The sequence below is a fragment of the Carcharhinus amblyrhynchos genome, unplaced genomic scaffold (genome assembly GCF_965287045.1).
Source record: "Carcharhinus amblyrhynchos unplaced genomic scaffold, sCarAmb.v2.hapA scaffold_41, whole genome shotgun sequence".
Classification (NCBI taxonomy): domain Eukaryota; kingdom Metazoa; phylum Chordata; class Chondrichthyes; order Carcharhiniformes; family Carcharhinidae; genus Carcharhinus; species Carcharhinus amblyrhynchos.
This window is the reverse complement of record NW_027649782.1, coordinates 270,730-285,857: the sequence shown is the minus strand read 5'-3', so window position 1 is coordinate 285,857 and position 15,128 is coordinate 270,730. Positions and strand designations below refer to the sequence as shown.

Here is a 15,128-nt window from a genome sequence, read left to right as displayed (position 1 = left end):
TACAACCAGAAGAATGCTTTCTATGATGCATTTATAAAAGTTGGTGAGAGTCGTAGCTGACATGCCAAATTTCCTTAGTCCTTATAAACCTATTAATCAAATCTAGCCAGTGATTACCTCACTGTGCAGCTTAAGTGACCAAAGAAAATGATCTTTTGCACAAACTGGCTGACCTTTAGCACTGCCTGTCAAGCTGATCTGTTTCCTGAAGATGGCTGCCTCGCTCTCCTGCTCTCTTCAGTCCCGAATCACTCAGTAACTGACTCCTATGGAGGCTACTTCTCTCTATTGCTGCTGCTTCTTCAATGCCTCATCTGTGTCCAAACTGCTTCCTGGCTCACAGCACTGTGACTACTAACTGTATAAATTGCAAAGAACAACCTGTTTCCTGTTTCTTCTTGTCTCTTATTTGCTGCTGAGGCATGATTTACGAAATACACAGCTAAAATTCATTTTATAAACAGTCCAAAGATGTGTGTGTTAGATGGATTAGCCATTGCCACTTAGTGTCGGGGGATTAGTAAGATAAATACTTGGAGTTATGGGGATAGGATCTCGGTGGGATTGTGATTGGTACAGAACCGATGGCCCGAATGGGCTCCTTCTGCACTGTAGGGATTATATGACAGGCATCCTATCATCTGGAAAGACTAATTTAACCTTCTTTGGATCACCTGGGGCTAGAAACATGAGTACACGTATCTCTGAACTTAATTTCATTAGTGATTTATTTGCCTTAAACACCATCTCAACTGTAATGCTCCAGCATTGCATAATTGGCAATGGGGCGGGGTGGAGTTTTCCCATCCCACCCACCATGGGAATCGTTACAGGAAAGGCACGGTTTTGGGGAGAGCACAGCCAGAAAATGCTACCCATAATGTCTGTCTGAGTGCTGTTAGGGACCAGATCAGAAACTCCAAGGGATATTATGGAGTTAGTCTTGACCCCAACACTTTTTTGATTTCTACATTAGGGCGAGCAGAAGGCGTTTCACTCCATAGCGTCATACAGGACAGAAAAGGCCTTTCGACTCATCAAACCTGCATCAAAAATAACTGCCACTAAAGGCAAACTGATCTTATTTTCCTGCACTTGTCCCATATGTTTGAATTTTATGATATTCCAAGCGCTCATCCAAATATTTTTTAAAGGTTGTCAGGTTTCCGGTCTCTATTATCTCTTCAGGCAGCGCTTTCCAGATTCTCACCACCTTTCCTCAAATCCCTTCTGAATCTCCTTACCCTAAAACCATACTCCCTCGTGATTGACCCCTCAGCCAGCTGCTCCCGACTCGCCCTGCCCATACCCCTCACTATCTTACACACCTCGATCATTTCCCCCTTCAGCCTCTCTGCTCTAATAAAATCCAAGCCGATCCAGTCGCTCCTTAAAGCTCAAATGCTTCATCCCAGGGAACATCCTGGTGAATCTCCTCTGCGCCAATTCTACTGCTGTCACATCCTTTCGATAGTGAGGTGACCAGAACTGTACACACTAATTCAGCTGTGACATCATCAACCTCTTTACAACATTACCTCCTCGCTCTTATACTCTCTGTCACAACTGATAAAAGCAAGTGTCCCATAAGCCTTCTTAACTTTTCTATTCACTTGCTCTGCTGATTTCAGAGATCTGTGAATAAGTACTCAAGATCCATTTGTTGCTCTGAGATTCCCTCTGTCCTGCCATTTATTAAATACGCCTTCATCTTGTTTCTTCTTCCAAAGAGCCACACCTTGCACTTTTAAAGGTTAAATACCATTTGCTACTGCGCTGCCCATTCAACCAACCCATCGATTTCTTCCTGTAACCTACAATCTAACTACCCTGCCAATCTTGGTGTCATGTATAGGCTTCCATAACATTGTGTAACAGAGGGCAGCATGGCGACACAGTGGTTAGCACTGCTGCCTCATAACACTGGGGACCTGGGTTCAATTCCTGGCTTGGGTCATTGACTTTGTGGAGGCTGCACATTCTCCCATGTCTGTGTAGGTTTCAAAGACAGTAAAAAGTCTGACAACACCAGGTTTCAAAGAACAAAGAAAATTACAGCTCAGGAACAGGCCCTTCGGCCCTCCAAGCCTGCACCGACCATGCTGCCCAACTTAATTGAAACTCCCTACTCTTCCGGGGATCATTTCCCTCTATTCCCATCCTGTTCATGTATTTGTCAAGACGCCCATTAAAAGTCACTACCGTATCTGCTTCCACTCCCTCCCCCGGCAGTGAGTTCCAGGCACCCACTATTCTCTGTGTAAAAAATCTGCCTCATACATCACCTTTAAACCTTGCCCCTCACACCTTAAGCCTATGGTCCCTAGTAATTGACTCTTCCACCCTGGGAAAAAGCTTCTGACTCTGTCCATACCTCTCATAATCTTGTAGAATTCTATCAGGTCTCCCCTCAACATCTGTCACTCCAGTGGGAAGAAACCAAGTTTCTCCAATCTTTCCTCATAGCTGATGCCCTCCAAATAAGGCAATATCCTGGTAAATCTTTTCTGTACCCTCTCCAAAGCCTCCACATCCTTCTGGTAGTGTGGAGACCAGAATTGAACATTATATTCCAAGTGCGGCCTAACTAAGGTTCCATAAAGCTACATCATGACTTGCCAATTTTTAATCTCAGTTCTCCGGCCGATGAAGGCAAACATGCCGTATGTCTTCTTGACTACCTTCTCCACCTGCATTGCCACTTTCAGTGACCTGTGTACCTGTACACCCAGATCCCTCTGCCTATCAATACTCTTAAGGGTTCTGCCATTTACTGTATATTTCCTATCCGTATTAGACCTTCCAAAATGCATTGCCTCACATTTCATAGAAATCGTAGAACCCTACAGTGCAGAAAGAGGCCCTTCAGCCCATCGAGTCTGCACCGAACACAATCCCACCCAGGCCCTACCCCCATATCATACCCACTAATCGACACATCCCTGGACACTAAGGGGCAATTTCTTAGCATGGCCAATCAACCTAACCCGCACATCTTTGGACTGTGGGAGGAAACCGGAGCACCCGGAGGAAACCCACACAGACACGAGGAGAATGTACAAACTCCACACAGACAGTGACCTAAGCCGGCAATCGAACCCAGGACCCTGGAGCTGTGAAGCAGCAGTGCTGACCACTGTGCTACCGTGCCGCCGTTTGTCAGGCTTCAACTCCATCTGCCATCTCCCCGCCCAAGTCTGCAACTGATCTATATCCCGCCGTATCCTCTGATGGTTCTCATCACTATCTGCAAATCCACCAACCTTTGTGTTGTCCGCAAACTTACTAATCAATCCAGTTTCCTCCGGGTACCCCAGTTTCCTTCCTCAGTCTGAAAGACGTGCTAGTCAGGGGAATTTAGCACAGTCAATGCACTTCAGTGTATCCAAACGAGCACCAGAGTGCACTGACTAGTGGATTTTCACAGTTGCTTCTTTGCAGTGTTAATGTAAACCTACTTGTGACACTAATACCTAAACATAAACATTTTTCCCACATTTTCATCAACATCATTTATGTATGTAAAGAACAGTAGGATCCCATTACTGATCCTTGTGGTTCACCACTGGACACTTGCCTCCAGTCACTCAAATAGCCCTTTGTGCATGATTCAATTAACCAACTAAGAAGCTTCTTTTAAAACAAACTTTATTTTCAACAATATCATTAAAACATAACAATACAATTAGCATAACCTTTACCAATTGGAAATACTTAAGCATGACGAGGTGTATCTCTACAGTTCCAATCCAAGTAGTATCCTTACAGACATAACTTCCTCTTCAGAATCAGCACAAAAATAAACATATTCACACGGGTGCAATGTTTCCAGCCTTTTAACTCCTCTGGATAGATGGAAATGGACACCTGTCTTCTGACTCTCATGCAGGAACCTCCAGAGAAAGATACACCCCAAACAGCAGAATCTCAGAGAAAGAGACTGACTTTTTACAGAACCCAATCTCTGAATCCAGACAGGACACTGCTCTCTAACACTTACAAACTGCAACAAAGCTTGACTTCTTTGTGTAGGCCTTGCTCTGCCCAGTCACATGATTTGTTCCCTATCAATCATCCTAATGAAGCCCCACTCTGCAAAACTCTAGGGGAAGTCACTAAAATAATGGAACAGCATTAGCCCAGGATAAAACAAACATTCAAGCAACTCAGAGCAGTTTTTTTGCTGCAGTAACAACGGAAGCAGTCGGTTGCAGACAATGTGACACTGGTGTTAGAACAGACTCTTAAACCAGTTCTTGCACAGAAACAGAATCATAGAAACAGCACAAACAGGCCCTTCGGCCCACAAGTTGCACCAGTCTTATCTCTACCCATGACTCAAATGCATTTCTTAAAGGCATATTATTGGCACAGTGCAAAGCCAGGTTTAATTGTTAAATCAAGCTTCTTAACTCATCTGTTTCTTCTCTGGATGTAATAAGCTGCCCTGTTTTTATTGGGATGTGATGCATTCTTTCCAGATGCGATTGCGGATTTAATTTCATTCTTGATTTATTTTGATTAATGTTTCGGTTTGTGTTATTTGAAAGCACTGAAGCCTGTCATCAGTCTCAAATTCTGCAGAACCTCCACAAAGGCAGCTTTCTGATGGATGGCAATGATTTTCTGAGTATTTCTCTTTGTATCAGAGGATACAGCAAGATATAGACCGTTTGGAGAATTGGGTGGCGAAATGGCCGATGGAGTTTAATCAGGACACGTGTGAGATAATGCATTTTGGAAGGCATTAGGCATTAAATAGTAGGCATTAAAAAATAAATGGTACAACCTTTCAGAGTATTTACAGACAGAGAGATCTGGGCGTACACATCCACCCATCATTGAAAATGGCAACGCCGGTTGGTAAGGCATGTGTGCCTTCATCCATTGGGGCATTGAATATAAAAATTGTCAGGTCACGCTGCAGCTGTACAAGAAGCTTAGTTAGGTCTCATTTAGAATATTGTGTATAATGCTGATCGCCACATTACCAGAAGGATGTGGATGCTTTGAAGAGGGCACAGGAGAGGATTACCAGGATGTTGCCTGGTCTGGGGGGTTATTATCTATGAGGAGAGGTTGGATAAGCTCGGTTTGTTCTCACTGGAAGAACGGAGGTTGAGAGGTGACCTAATAGAGACCTACAAGATTATGAGTGGCACAGGTAGAGTGTATAGTCAGATGCTCTTTCCTAGGATAGAAAAGTCAAGTGCTCGGGGACACTGGCTTAAGATACATGGGGAAAAGTTTAGAGAAGATGTGTGAGGCAGGTTTTTTTTATACAGAGAGTGGTGAATGTCTGGAATGTGCTGCCTGGGGAGGTGCTGGGAGCAGGTACAATAGCGGCATTTAAGGGACAACTAGACGAATACATGAATAGGATGTGAATGGAGGGATACGGACCCTGTAAGTGCAAACTGTTTTTGTTTAGGCAGGCATCATGATCGGCACAGGCTTGGAGGGCCGAAGGGCCTGATCCTGTGCTGTAGTGCTCTTAGTTCTTTATCCCAGTTGAACATTGCTGGCTTTGCTTCCAGATCAATACAAACTATTCGCAACAAGACTGGCCTGAGAAATACCAGACTCTCAATGCATCTTTCAAACCACAAACTTGTTTACTTTCTACAGTTTCCCTATTCAATCATTTATTTAGGTGGTTTGAAAAACACCCTTTTTTGAAATGTTTACCCTGGCTTTTGTCTATTGGCCAACATTTCCACATATATGTAACTAGGGGAGATAGGAGCATTTTCAACATCACTTTCCTTGTCATGTGGATATCCATCTTGATCTCCAAGTTTTTCTTTGAAACCATTATCCACTAGTTTCACATTAGCTTTATATGTAGTTTTTCCAGACATATCCACTTGGGATGTCCACTTGGAGCAGGGCTTGGAACAGCCAGAGCTCATTGCACGACTCAAAGCCCATCTCTAACTGCCCTCCATTTCTGTTTAAGAGTCAACCACATTGCTGTAAGTCTAGAGTCATATGTGGGCCAGTCCAAGTAAGGACGGCAGATTTCCTTCCCTAAAGGACATGAGTGAACCAGATGGGTTTTTACGAAAATCAACAATGGTTTCACGGTAATCATTCAACTTTTGATTCCAGTTTTTTGACTGAATCCACAATTCATCGTCTGCTGTGGTGGGATTTGAACCCGGGTCCCCAGATCTTGCCATGGATCTCTGCATTACAAGTCCATTGACAGTAGCACTATGCCACTGCCTCCCTCCTCTGGCTGCCTGGAGCCCTCCTCAGGCCTCTCTGAGCCCTGCCAATGCCACTCTTAAGTCCTGCTCTGACTTTTTTAAAATACATTTTATGGGATGTGAATGTCGGTGGCTGGGGTGATGGGGGGTTTATGGGGAGGGCGTTTTGGGAAAAGGGCTTGTGGAGAGGGTACATGGTGGTATACCAGAATGCCATTCACTATTGACGTGACAGGTTGCCCTGCTGTACGGAGAGTAGTGAAATGCAAAGAATCCATTGGCGCAATGTTCAATCCTGATCATCCACTGGTCTTGTGTCTTTGCCACAAGAGAACCTATATTCTTTTAGGTTCCTGTTTGCCTTGAGCCTCATATCAACTGTCCATCACGATTGATAATTCAGCTGCCTCACCATCCTCAGGGTAAGAGGTAGTCAACAGGCAGCTCACAGTCCAGGCACTGTGAGAGCTCCAAAAGAGAAAATGCTGGAAAATCTCAGCAGGTCTGGCAGCATCCATAAGGAGAGGAAAGAGCTGATATTTCGAGTCCTGACGACTCTTTGTCAAAGCTTTGTGAGGGCTCACCTGATGCCACTTCTTCAGCCAGAGAGTGGTGAATGTGTTGAACTCTTTGCCACAGAAGGCTGTGGAGGCCGGGTCATTGAACATAGAACACAGAACATTACAGCGCGGAACAGGCCCTTCGGCCCACAATGTTGCGCCGACCAGTCTTATTTTTAAAAAAAAAATTGACCCTCTAATCTAAACCAATCCCTTTTCGTCCATAAACCTATCCACCAATCTCTTAAACGCCCCCAAACTAGGCGCATTTACAACTGCAGCAGGCAGGGCATTCCAGTCCCTCACCACCCTCTGGGTAAAGAACCTGCCCCTGACATCCGTCCTATAACTACCCCCCCTTAATTTAAAGCCATGCCCCCTCGTGCTAGATTTCTCCATCCGAGGAAACAGGCTATCACCATCCACCCTATCTAAACCTCTAATCATCTTATATGTTTCTATAAGATCCCCTCTTAGCCGCCTTCTTTCCAGTGAAAACAACCCCAAATCCCTCAGTCTCTCCTCATAGGACCTCCGCTGCATACCAGGCAACATCCTGGTAAACCTCCTCTGCACCCTCTCCAAAGCCTCCACATCCTTCCTGTAATGTGGGGACCAGAACTGCACACAGTACTCCAAGTGCGGCCGCACCAGAGTTGTGTACAGTTGCAACATGACGCTGCGACTCCTAAATTCAATCCCCCTACCAATAAACGCCAAGACACCGTACGCCTTCTTAACAACCTTATCTACTTGATTCCCAACTTTCAGGGATCTATGTACACATACACCTAGATCCCTCTGCTCCTCCACTCTATTCAAAGTCCTCCCGTTAGCCCTATACTCAACACATCTGTTATTCCTACCGAAATGGATTACCTCACACTTCTCCGCATTAAACTCCATCCGCCACCTCGCGGCCCAGCTCTGCAACCTATCCAAGTCACCCTGCAAACTTCGACACCCTTCCTCACAATCTACCACACCTCCGACTTTGGTGTCATCAGCAAACTTACTAATCCACCCAACTATACCCTCATCCAGATCATTAATAAAGATTACAAACAGCAGTGGCCCCAAAACAGATCCCTGAGGCACACCACTCGTAACCGAACTCCATGATGAATAATTACCATCAACCACCACCCTCTGTCTCCTATCTGCTAACCAATTCCTGATCCAAGTACCTAAATTACCACCAATCCCATACATCTGCATTTTCTGCAGAAGCATACCATGGTGAACCTTATCAAACGCCTTACTAAAATCCATATATACCACATCTACTGCCTTACCCCTATCCACCTCTTTGGTCACCTTCTCAAAGAACTCAATAAGGTTAGTAAGGCACGACCTTCCCGCTACAAAACCATGCTGACTATCTCTAATCAATTCATTACTCTCCAAATAACTATAAATCCTATCCCTAATAATTCTTTCTAAAACCTTACCCACTACAGAAGTAAGACTCACTGGTCTGTAATTCCCAGGGAAGTCTCTGCTCCCCTTCTTAAACAATGGGACAACATTCGCTGTCCTCCAATCTTCCGGTACTATACCAGAGACCAACGACGACCTGAAGATCAGAGCCAGTGGCTCTGCAATCACCTTTTGAGTGTCTTTAAGACAGAGATCGAGAGGTTCTTGATTAATAAGGGGATCAGGGGTTATGGAGACAACGCAGGAGAATGGGGATGAGATAAATATCAGCCATGACTGAATGGCGGAGCAGGCTCGATGGGCCGAGTGGCCTGATTCTGCTCCTACGTCTTGTGGTCTTATGGAACCGCCTCTGATTAGCTCCTTATTTAAATATGCCCTTTCTCAAACCGGGAGACCAAAACTGTACATATAGTACTCCAGGTATGATCTCACCAATGCCCTATATCACTGCAGCAAAATATCCTGATTTTTTAATTTCATTTCCCTTACAATGCACAACAGCATTCCATTTGCTGTAGCTGTATACTAAAATTGTGTTATTCATGTACTAGGACACCCAGATCCCTCTGTACGTCAAGAGTCCTACAATCTCTCTTTCTTCTTAAATAATATTCAGCTTTTCTATTTTTCCCATCAAAGTAGAAAGTTCACATTTTTCCCCAGTACACTCCATCTGCCAAATGTATGACCACTGACTTAACCTCTCTATATCCCTTACGCCCACTTCAAATGCTGCTTTCCTATCTAACTTTGTCCATTAGCAAATTTATTTCCTGCAACGTGAGTGTTTATTTTGTGCAGTAGCCTTTGATGCTGCACCTTGTCAAACGCCTTCTGGAAATCTGTGTACAGCACATCCACAGACAAGTTGCATTATGGATTCTTAAAGGAAGGGATTTGTAGTAACTCTTGCTGAAACTGACTATGGACACCCCATTTACTGCCTTTTTTTGTAGCTGAATATCAGACCAGTGTGCAGGAAAAACTCCCGCTCATCATCGGCTCTGCAGCTGCTGGACTGGTCTTCATCATTGCTGTTGTTGTCATACTCATCGTTTGCAACAGGTAACTCGATGCTTTTACAAACTTCCAAACATTGATATTTATTTATTGCGACATGATCTCTTGTGCAGTTTACTTCTGTGTATGATTCTGTCTTAGTCCTTCAATTAAGAATTATTTTGAAATGTAGCAAACTTACACCTAGATTTTATGGTTTGGTTCTCAGAAGTGCCCTGATGGTAGTTATCATTTATTGTTTGCTTAATTTAGAAAGTGGTGTGATCTTTTTTCTCTAGTTCTCTATATAAAGCTGATGGGACACCAATTGGGAGCCTGCAGTGCAGGGCTGTGCAGCTCTGCCTCAGTGCAGCTGCAATGCTGCATCCTCAGGATATGTGCTGCATGGAATGCATTTCTTTTCAGCCAGCCTCGAATCCTTGATGTTGACATATACAAGACTCAAGGAATTCTAACCAGTTTTCAAATGTAATATTGTTCCATAAACCTCACATTCTTTTTGTGCATTAAATTCTGTGATATAATTGTTTTGTAAATATACTCAATGGGAGTCACTGTATGTAGTTGTGACTGAAGTGGGGTTGGTTTGTTCCATCTCTTCCTCCAGAATTAACCAACCTAGGAGTAAAAGTACTGATCAACCATTATCTAACTAGAATGGTGGAACAGACTCAAGAGGCTAAATGCCTGACTCCTAATCCATGTTACTAGCCCAAATACATAAAAACAGAGCCAGAAATGTGCCTCAAAACAAACCTTTTCCTTTTATCACTGTTTAAATGTCCTGAATCCTAATTTTCATCCCTTGAGTGACATCTCCAAGAGACTACAGGACCTAACTCTCTCCTTTTTACCCAACACTAACTCCTACAGGTCACCTATCTTCTGTCCAGACTCCCAGCTCCAAGATCAAGGTTTCCAGTTCCAACAAGGTTCAAGCTTCCGGCTCCAAGGTCCATCCTTCCAGGCTCCCAGGTCTAACCTCCCAAATCCCAGCTCTTTGTTTTCCACTCTCTCTCCCTTGTCATTGCTACCAATCAAACACCTTAATTTATTTCCCAATGGATAATCCCAGTAGGTGAAACAATTGATCCAAGATCTACATCTTTAAGAAAAATGCCAGGTGGCACATATCGTTTCTTCCCTCTCCCTTCCTTTCCTACCTCTACCCAGCATTACTATTTTTGCCTCTGTCTTGACTGGTGTTATTCCAGTATTAATGCAGCAGTATTGTTTATAATCCTAGAATTGAAAAGAAACAGATCTTAGCAGACTTTCAATAGTTAAAAGAGCCAAACTCTTGTGAAAGATCATTTAAAGGCCAGCTGTGAGCTTTGAAAGTAAAGACTTTTGATATGACACTGGCAGACAATCTGAACATCAATATCTCAACAAACCATCCAGTGAGTGAGGAAGATACAATGCCAGGAATCAAGATGGGTGGTTAACAGAGGAGATTAATTGAAATAATAAAACTTGTCAAGTTGAAGCTTGTGCCAGACGTTTTCACTTGAGGATGGGAAAGTTGCTATTATATGATTAATAATTGAACAAAAATGAATACCAGTGCTGTTATGGGGAAACTAGATGAAAGGGCAAAATAAATAACTATAGACCAATGAATTCAATATGTGTATGGCATGAACTTCAAGAAGAAATTAGATATAGCTCTGGGGGCTAAAGGAATCAAGGGATATGGCGGGGGGAGGGAAATCAGGGTGTTGAATTCGATGATCAGCCATCATCAAAATGAATGACTTAAAAGGCCAGTTGACCTCCTCCTGCTTCTGGTGCCCACGTTTCTACGTTTCATAAAGGAAATAGGCAGAGGGAAAGACAACCTAATTGGAAAAATAATTATTATATGAAAGCTAACTGGCATCAAACTAACCCAGTAGATATTTTAGGGATAGAAATTGCAGTTTGGGTACAATCAGCTTGCATTCATTGTGCCTGAAACAAAGCTGATTTTCTGAAATAGGATCTATTGCCAAAGGAGAAATAACCAGGACGTGTTGAAGTGTCAATGCCATTGAAAGCTGTCTGTCCACACACATGGCTGCTGACTTGTTTGTCCTTGTTGAGGGACACTCAAAATTTTGGAGGAAATAAAATATTAGTGAACCATTTCAAAGTTTCATTTACATTTACATGCACGAGTCGGTTTCTTAGTAAATCAAATATTATTTATCGCTGCCTATTAGTACCTTTGTGACTACAAAAGCAAGAAGAGCCTTCCCAATCAAGTGCAATCATCAAAATCTTAAAATTCTGCCCCAAGATTGTGGACAGTTTAATGGGAAAGATGTATTAAAAGTTCAACTAATGAAAGAGATGAAAGAAAATATGAGTGTAAGTGCTCCTGGATGTAATTTATTTATACTTAAAATGTCCCCAACTCTAGAGTTGCCAATATGGTTTAAATGAGTAGACGCTTCACTCCACAGTGTATAATATATCAATGATAAATTTCAACAGGATATTGTTTGACAATAGTTTGAGCAGAGTGAGAAGATTTGGACAGGCCAATCAAGAAAGGATGTTAAAACTGAAAGTAGTGCTAAGAATAGTTATGGGATAGGTAAGATAAATAGGAAATAATAAATAGAAGTACACAGTGCAAAATCACTAGAAATAAAGTACCAGGAAAATTAATAGCACTGCCAAATTTCCCAGGACTGATGGCCTGGGAATAGGATATTAAATAAATGGTTTCTGAGAGATTGAATGTATTGGTTGTGTTCTTCCAAAATTTCCTGGATTCCAGAAAGATTCCATCAGATTGGAAAACCATAACTCCTGTTCAAGGAGGAAAACAAAAGCAGGAAACTATAGACCAGATAGTCTTGCATGGGAAAATGCCAGAATCCATTATTAAGGAGTTAGTCATGGGACCTGTTGAGAATCACAGTAAAATCAAGCAGATTCAGAATAGTTTTATGAAAAGGAAATCATTCTGATCAATTTGTTAGCGTTCTTTGAGAATGTAACAAGCAGAGTAGATAAAGGGGAACCAGTAGATTTGGTATATTCAGATTTCACATAAAAGGTTTCACATGATTAGAGCACATCAGGTTGAGATATTATGGATAGAAGGTTGACTGACTTTGTTAAACATTTTCAGGTTAGCAAACTGTAAGTCGTAGATTTCCACAGGACCTCAAATATTTAAATCCTTATCAATGACTTGGATGAAGAGTCAGGTTTAATTGTTGTCAAATTTGTTGACAACACAAAACTAGATGGAAAAGAAAGCTATGAGGAGAATGGGAACGGCTGAAATTTTAACAGTTCTGCATCTGGATCGTCATCGCCACAGCTATCCCATTAATAAAATATATTTAGAAGGTCTGCGTTTTATTTTTATTTAATTTTTTATTCCATCTTTAAAATTATGAAACAGTGCTCAGAGTGGATCAAATGGACCCGAATCCATTCCTTGTTTGCCCCAAAAACCAAATTCAAAATCCAATTGAATCCAATTCATGGTCTCCACAAGAGAGACAAACAAGGTCCAAGCTGACAAGACAAGGCATTGCAACTCATCTTGGTCTTGAGGTTACCAACTGGGGTTTCCTAGACTGCAATCCAGATCAAAATAATTGCCTCATGGAAGGAATAGGTTGGGACTGATAAATCAGTAGATGCCCCCTCCTCCCCTTCCCCCAGACCCATAATGGCAGCTGTACCACACCTACAGTAGCTGGTTGACCGTGCAGGAGCATGGCCATACAACTGTGAAGTTTTAAAATTAAAATAAGCTTGTTCCTCTCTATTTACATCCTCCCATTGACAACTATCACTTAGCCAGTGGAGCTGCTGATCTCCAAGTGTTTTGGTGCATGTTACAATCAGGGAAATGAGTTGGCAGCGTGAACTTTGGTTCTCAACAGGATTGAAACCAATTTCCTTGCTGGGGGTTCACCGGTGGTGGTGGTGGGGGTTAAACTACTAAATTGGCCGGGAAATAGCTGCCAGCATATACAAGCGGTAAGTACAGTCACTCAGCTACAAACATAAATATCCTTATAGGGATATGATGTAGTGACGTACTGAAAAATGGGAGTTAGGCTGTTAATAATCAAGGATCTGACATTTTCAGAAAAGCCAAGGAAGAGAAGAATGGAGGTGGGGTGGCTGGACTGATGACAGAACAGAAGCTGGCCATTTGGCCTATCGAGTCTGTACCAACCACAATCTCACCCAGGCCCTATCCCCATAACCCTCATTTACCCTGCTAATCCTTCTTACATTGTAGTATTGGAAGGAAAAGATGATCTTGAAGGGACAAGAACAGAATCAATTTTGTTAAAGTTAATCAGTATGTCCTTGTAAAGGAGATTTGTTGGATCTGGTTCTGGAGAATGGAATGAGCTAAGTGAAGCAAGTGTGAGCATCTAAATTGGAGTAGGGCTGATTTCAGTGGGATGAGAAGGGAACGAGCTAAAGTTGTTGTTGTTCATCCATCATCATCCTCAACACCATTAGTCCTTTTGAGGCTGGTTGCGGTGTGTCCGAAGATGACTGATCAGGGCCAATTCGGGCACGGAATGTCTTGGTACATATTGGACAGACTTGTGTAGACTCTGTAGTTGTTGCGCTGGTGGCTCTGGACTTGTGCAGCTCGCGCTTAAGTTGTGCTCCAGCAATACACCTTGCTTCGTGAGCTTGGCAGCCTTTGTGGATGAGGCAGCGCTAGGTAGGGACGTTTTGTGCCAGCGTTTCCCAGGTGGTCGTGTCAATGTCAAGCAACTTCAGGGAGGCCCTGAGTGTGTCTTTGAAACGTTTCTTCTGCCCTCCATGCGAGCGTCTTCCAGCAGAGAGTTCCCCAAAAAGGAGCTGCTTGGGTATGCGCTCGTCTGACATACGGATGACATGACCTGCCCACCGGGTCTGCGCTCTCATCAGCGGTGTGTGGACTGATGGTAGACTTGCTCTGGAGAGAACTTCAGTGTCTGGTACTTTATCTTGCCATCTGATGCGTAATATTCTGCAAAGACAAGTCATGTGGAAATGATTGAGCTGTCTTGCATGCCTTCAATACACAGTCCACGTTTCATAGGCATACAGGAGGGTAGTGAGTACCGCGGCGCTGTAGACCTTCAGTTTTGTTGCTGGGCTGATTCCTCGACGTTCCCATACAGTGGAGCGCAGTCTACCGAAAGCAGAACTTGCCTTTGCTATTCTGCAGTTAACTTCTGTATCAATAGTCACTGCTCGGGAGAGGGTGCTGCCAAGATAAGTGAACTGGTCCACTGCCTGTAGTTTCTGCCCTTGGATTGTGATTATGGGTTCTGTGTAAGTTGCATGAGGAGCAGGCTGGTGCATGACTTCGGTCTTTTTAATGTTGATGGTGAGTCCAAAGTTGTCACAAGCTGTGCAAAATTTGTCCATACTGACTTGCATCTCTGGCTCTGAGCCAGTATACAGGGGGCAGTCATCAGCAAAGAGGAAATCTCTCAGAACAGTCTCCTTCACTTTGGTAATGGCTTGAAGTCTCCTCAGGTTGAAGAGCTTCCCATCCACTCTGTACTTGAGGCTGATTCCAGCAACACTGTCCTGGAAGGCATCATTCAGCATGGCAGTAAACATCATGCTGAACAGTGTGGGTGCGAGCATATAGCCCTGTGTGACGCCATTGGTGACTGGGAATGCCTCAGAGGATTCTCACCATCCAGTACTCTGGCCATCATTGAACTGGCGTACCATCTTGGGGGGGCAGCCGAACTTTGACATGATCCTCCACAGACCTTATCAGCTTACAGTGTCAAAGGCTTTCGCAAGTCAACAAAGGTTGTGTAGAGCTCACAATTCTGCTCCTGACACTTCTCCCGAAGTTGGCGCTCAGCAAAAATCATGTCACTAGCCTCACCTTTGCAGAAACCACACTGTG

General features: G+C 43.4%; 1 protein-coding gene across 2 annotated transcripts in view; it reads left to right on the top strand.

Moving 5' to 3' along the window:
• Positions 1 to 15,128, top strand: part of LOC145335786 (ephrin type-B receptor 2) — a 606,760-nt gene that overhangs the window by 469,838 nt on the left and 121,794 nt on the right. The window contains exons 8-9 of one of the 2 annotated variants that reach the window (XM_080181517.1): positions 9,172 to 9,280; positions 10,109 to 10,210. In XM_080181517.1, coding sequence (XP_080037643.1) covers positions 9,172 to 9,280; positions 10,109 to 10,210 — 211 coding nt within the window. The remainder of the gene's footprint in view (positions 1 to 9,171; positions 9,281 to 10,108; positions 10,211 to 15,128) is intronic. The other variant, XM_080181518.1, reaches the window with a different exon arrangement.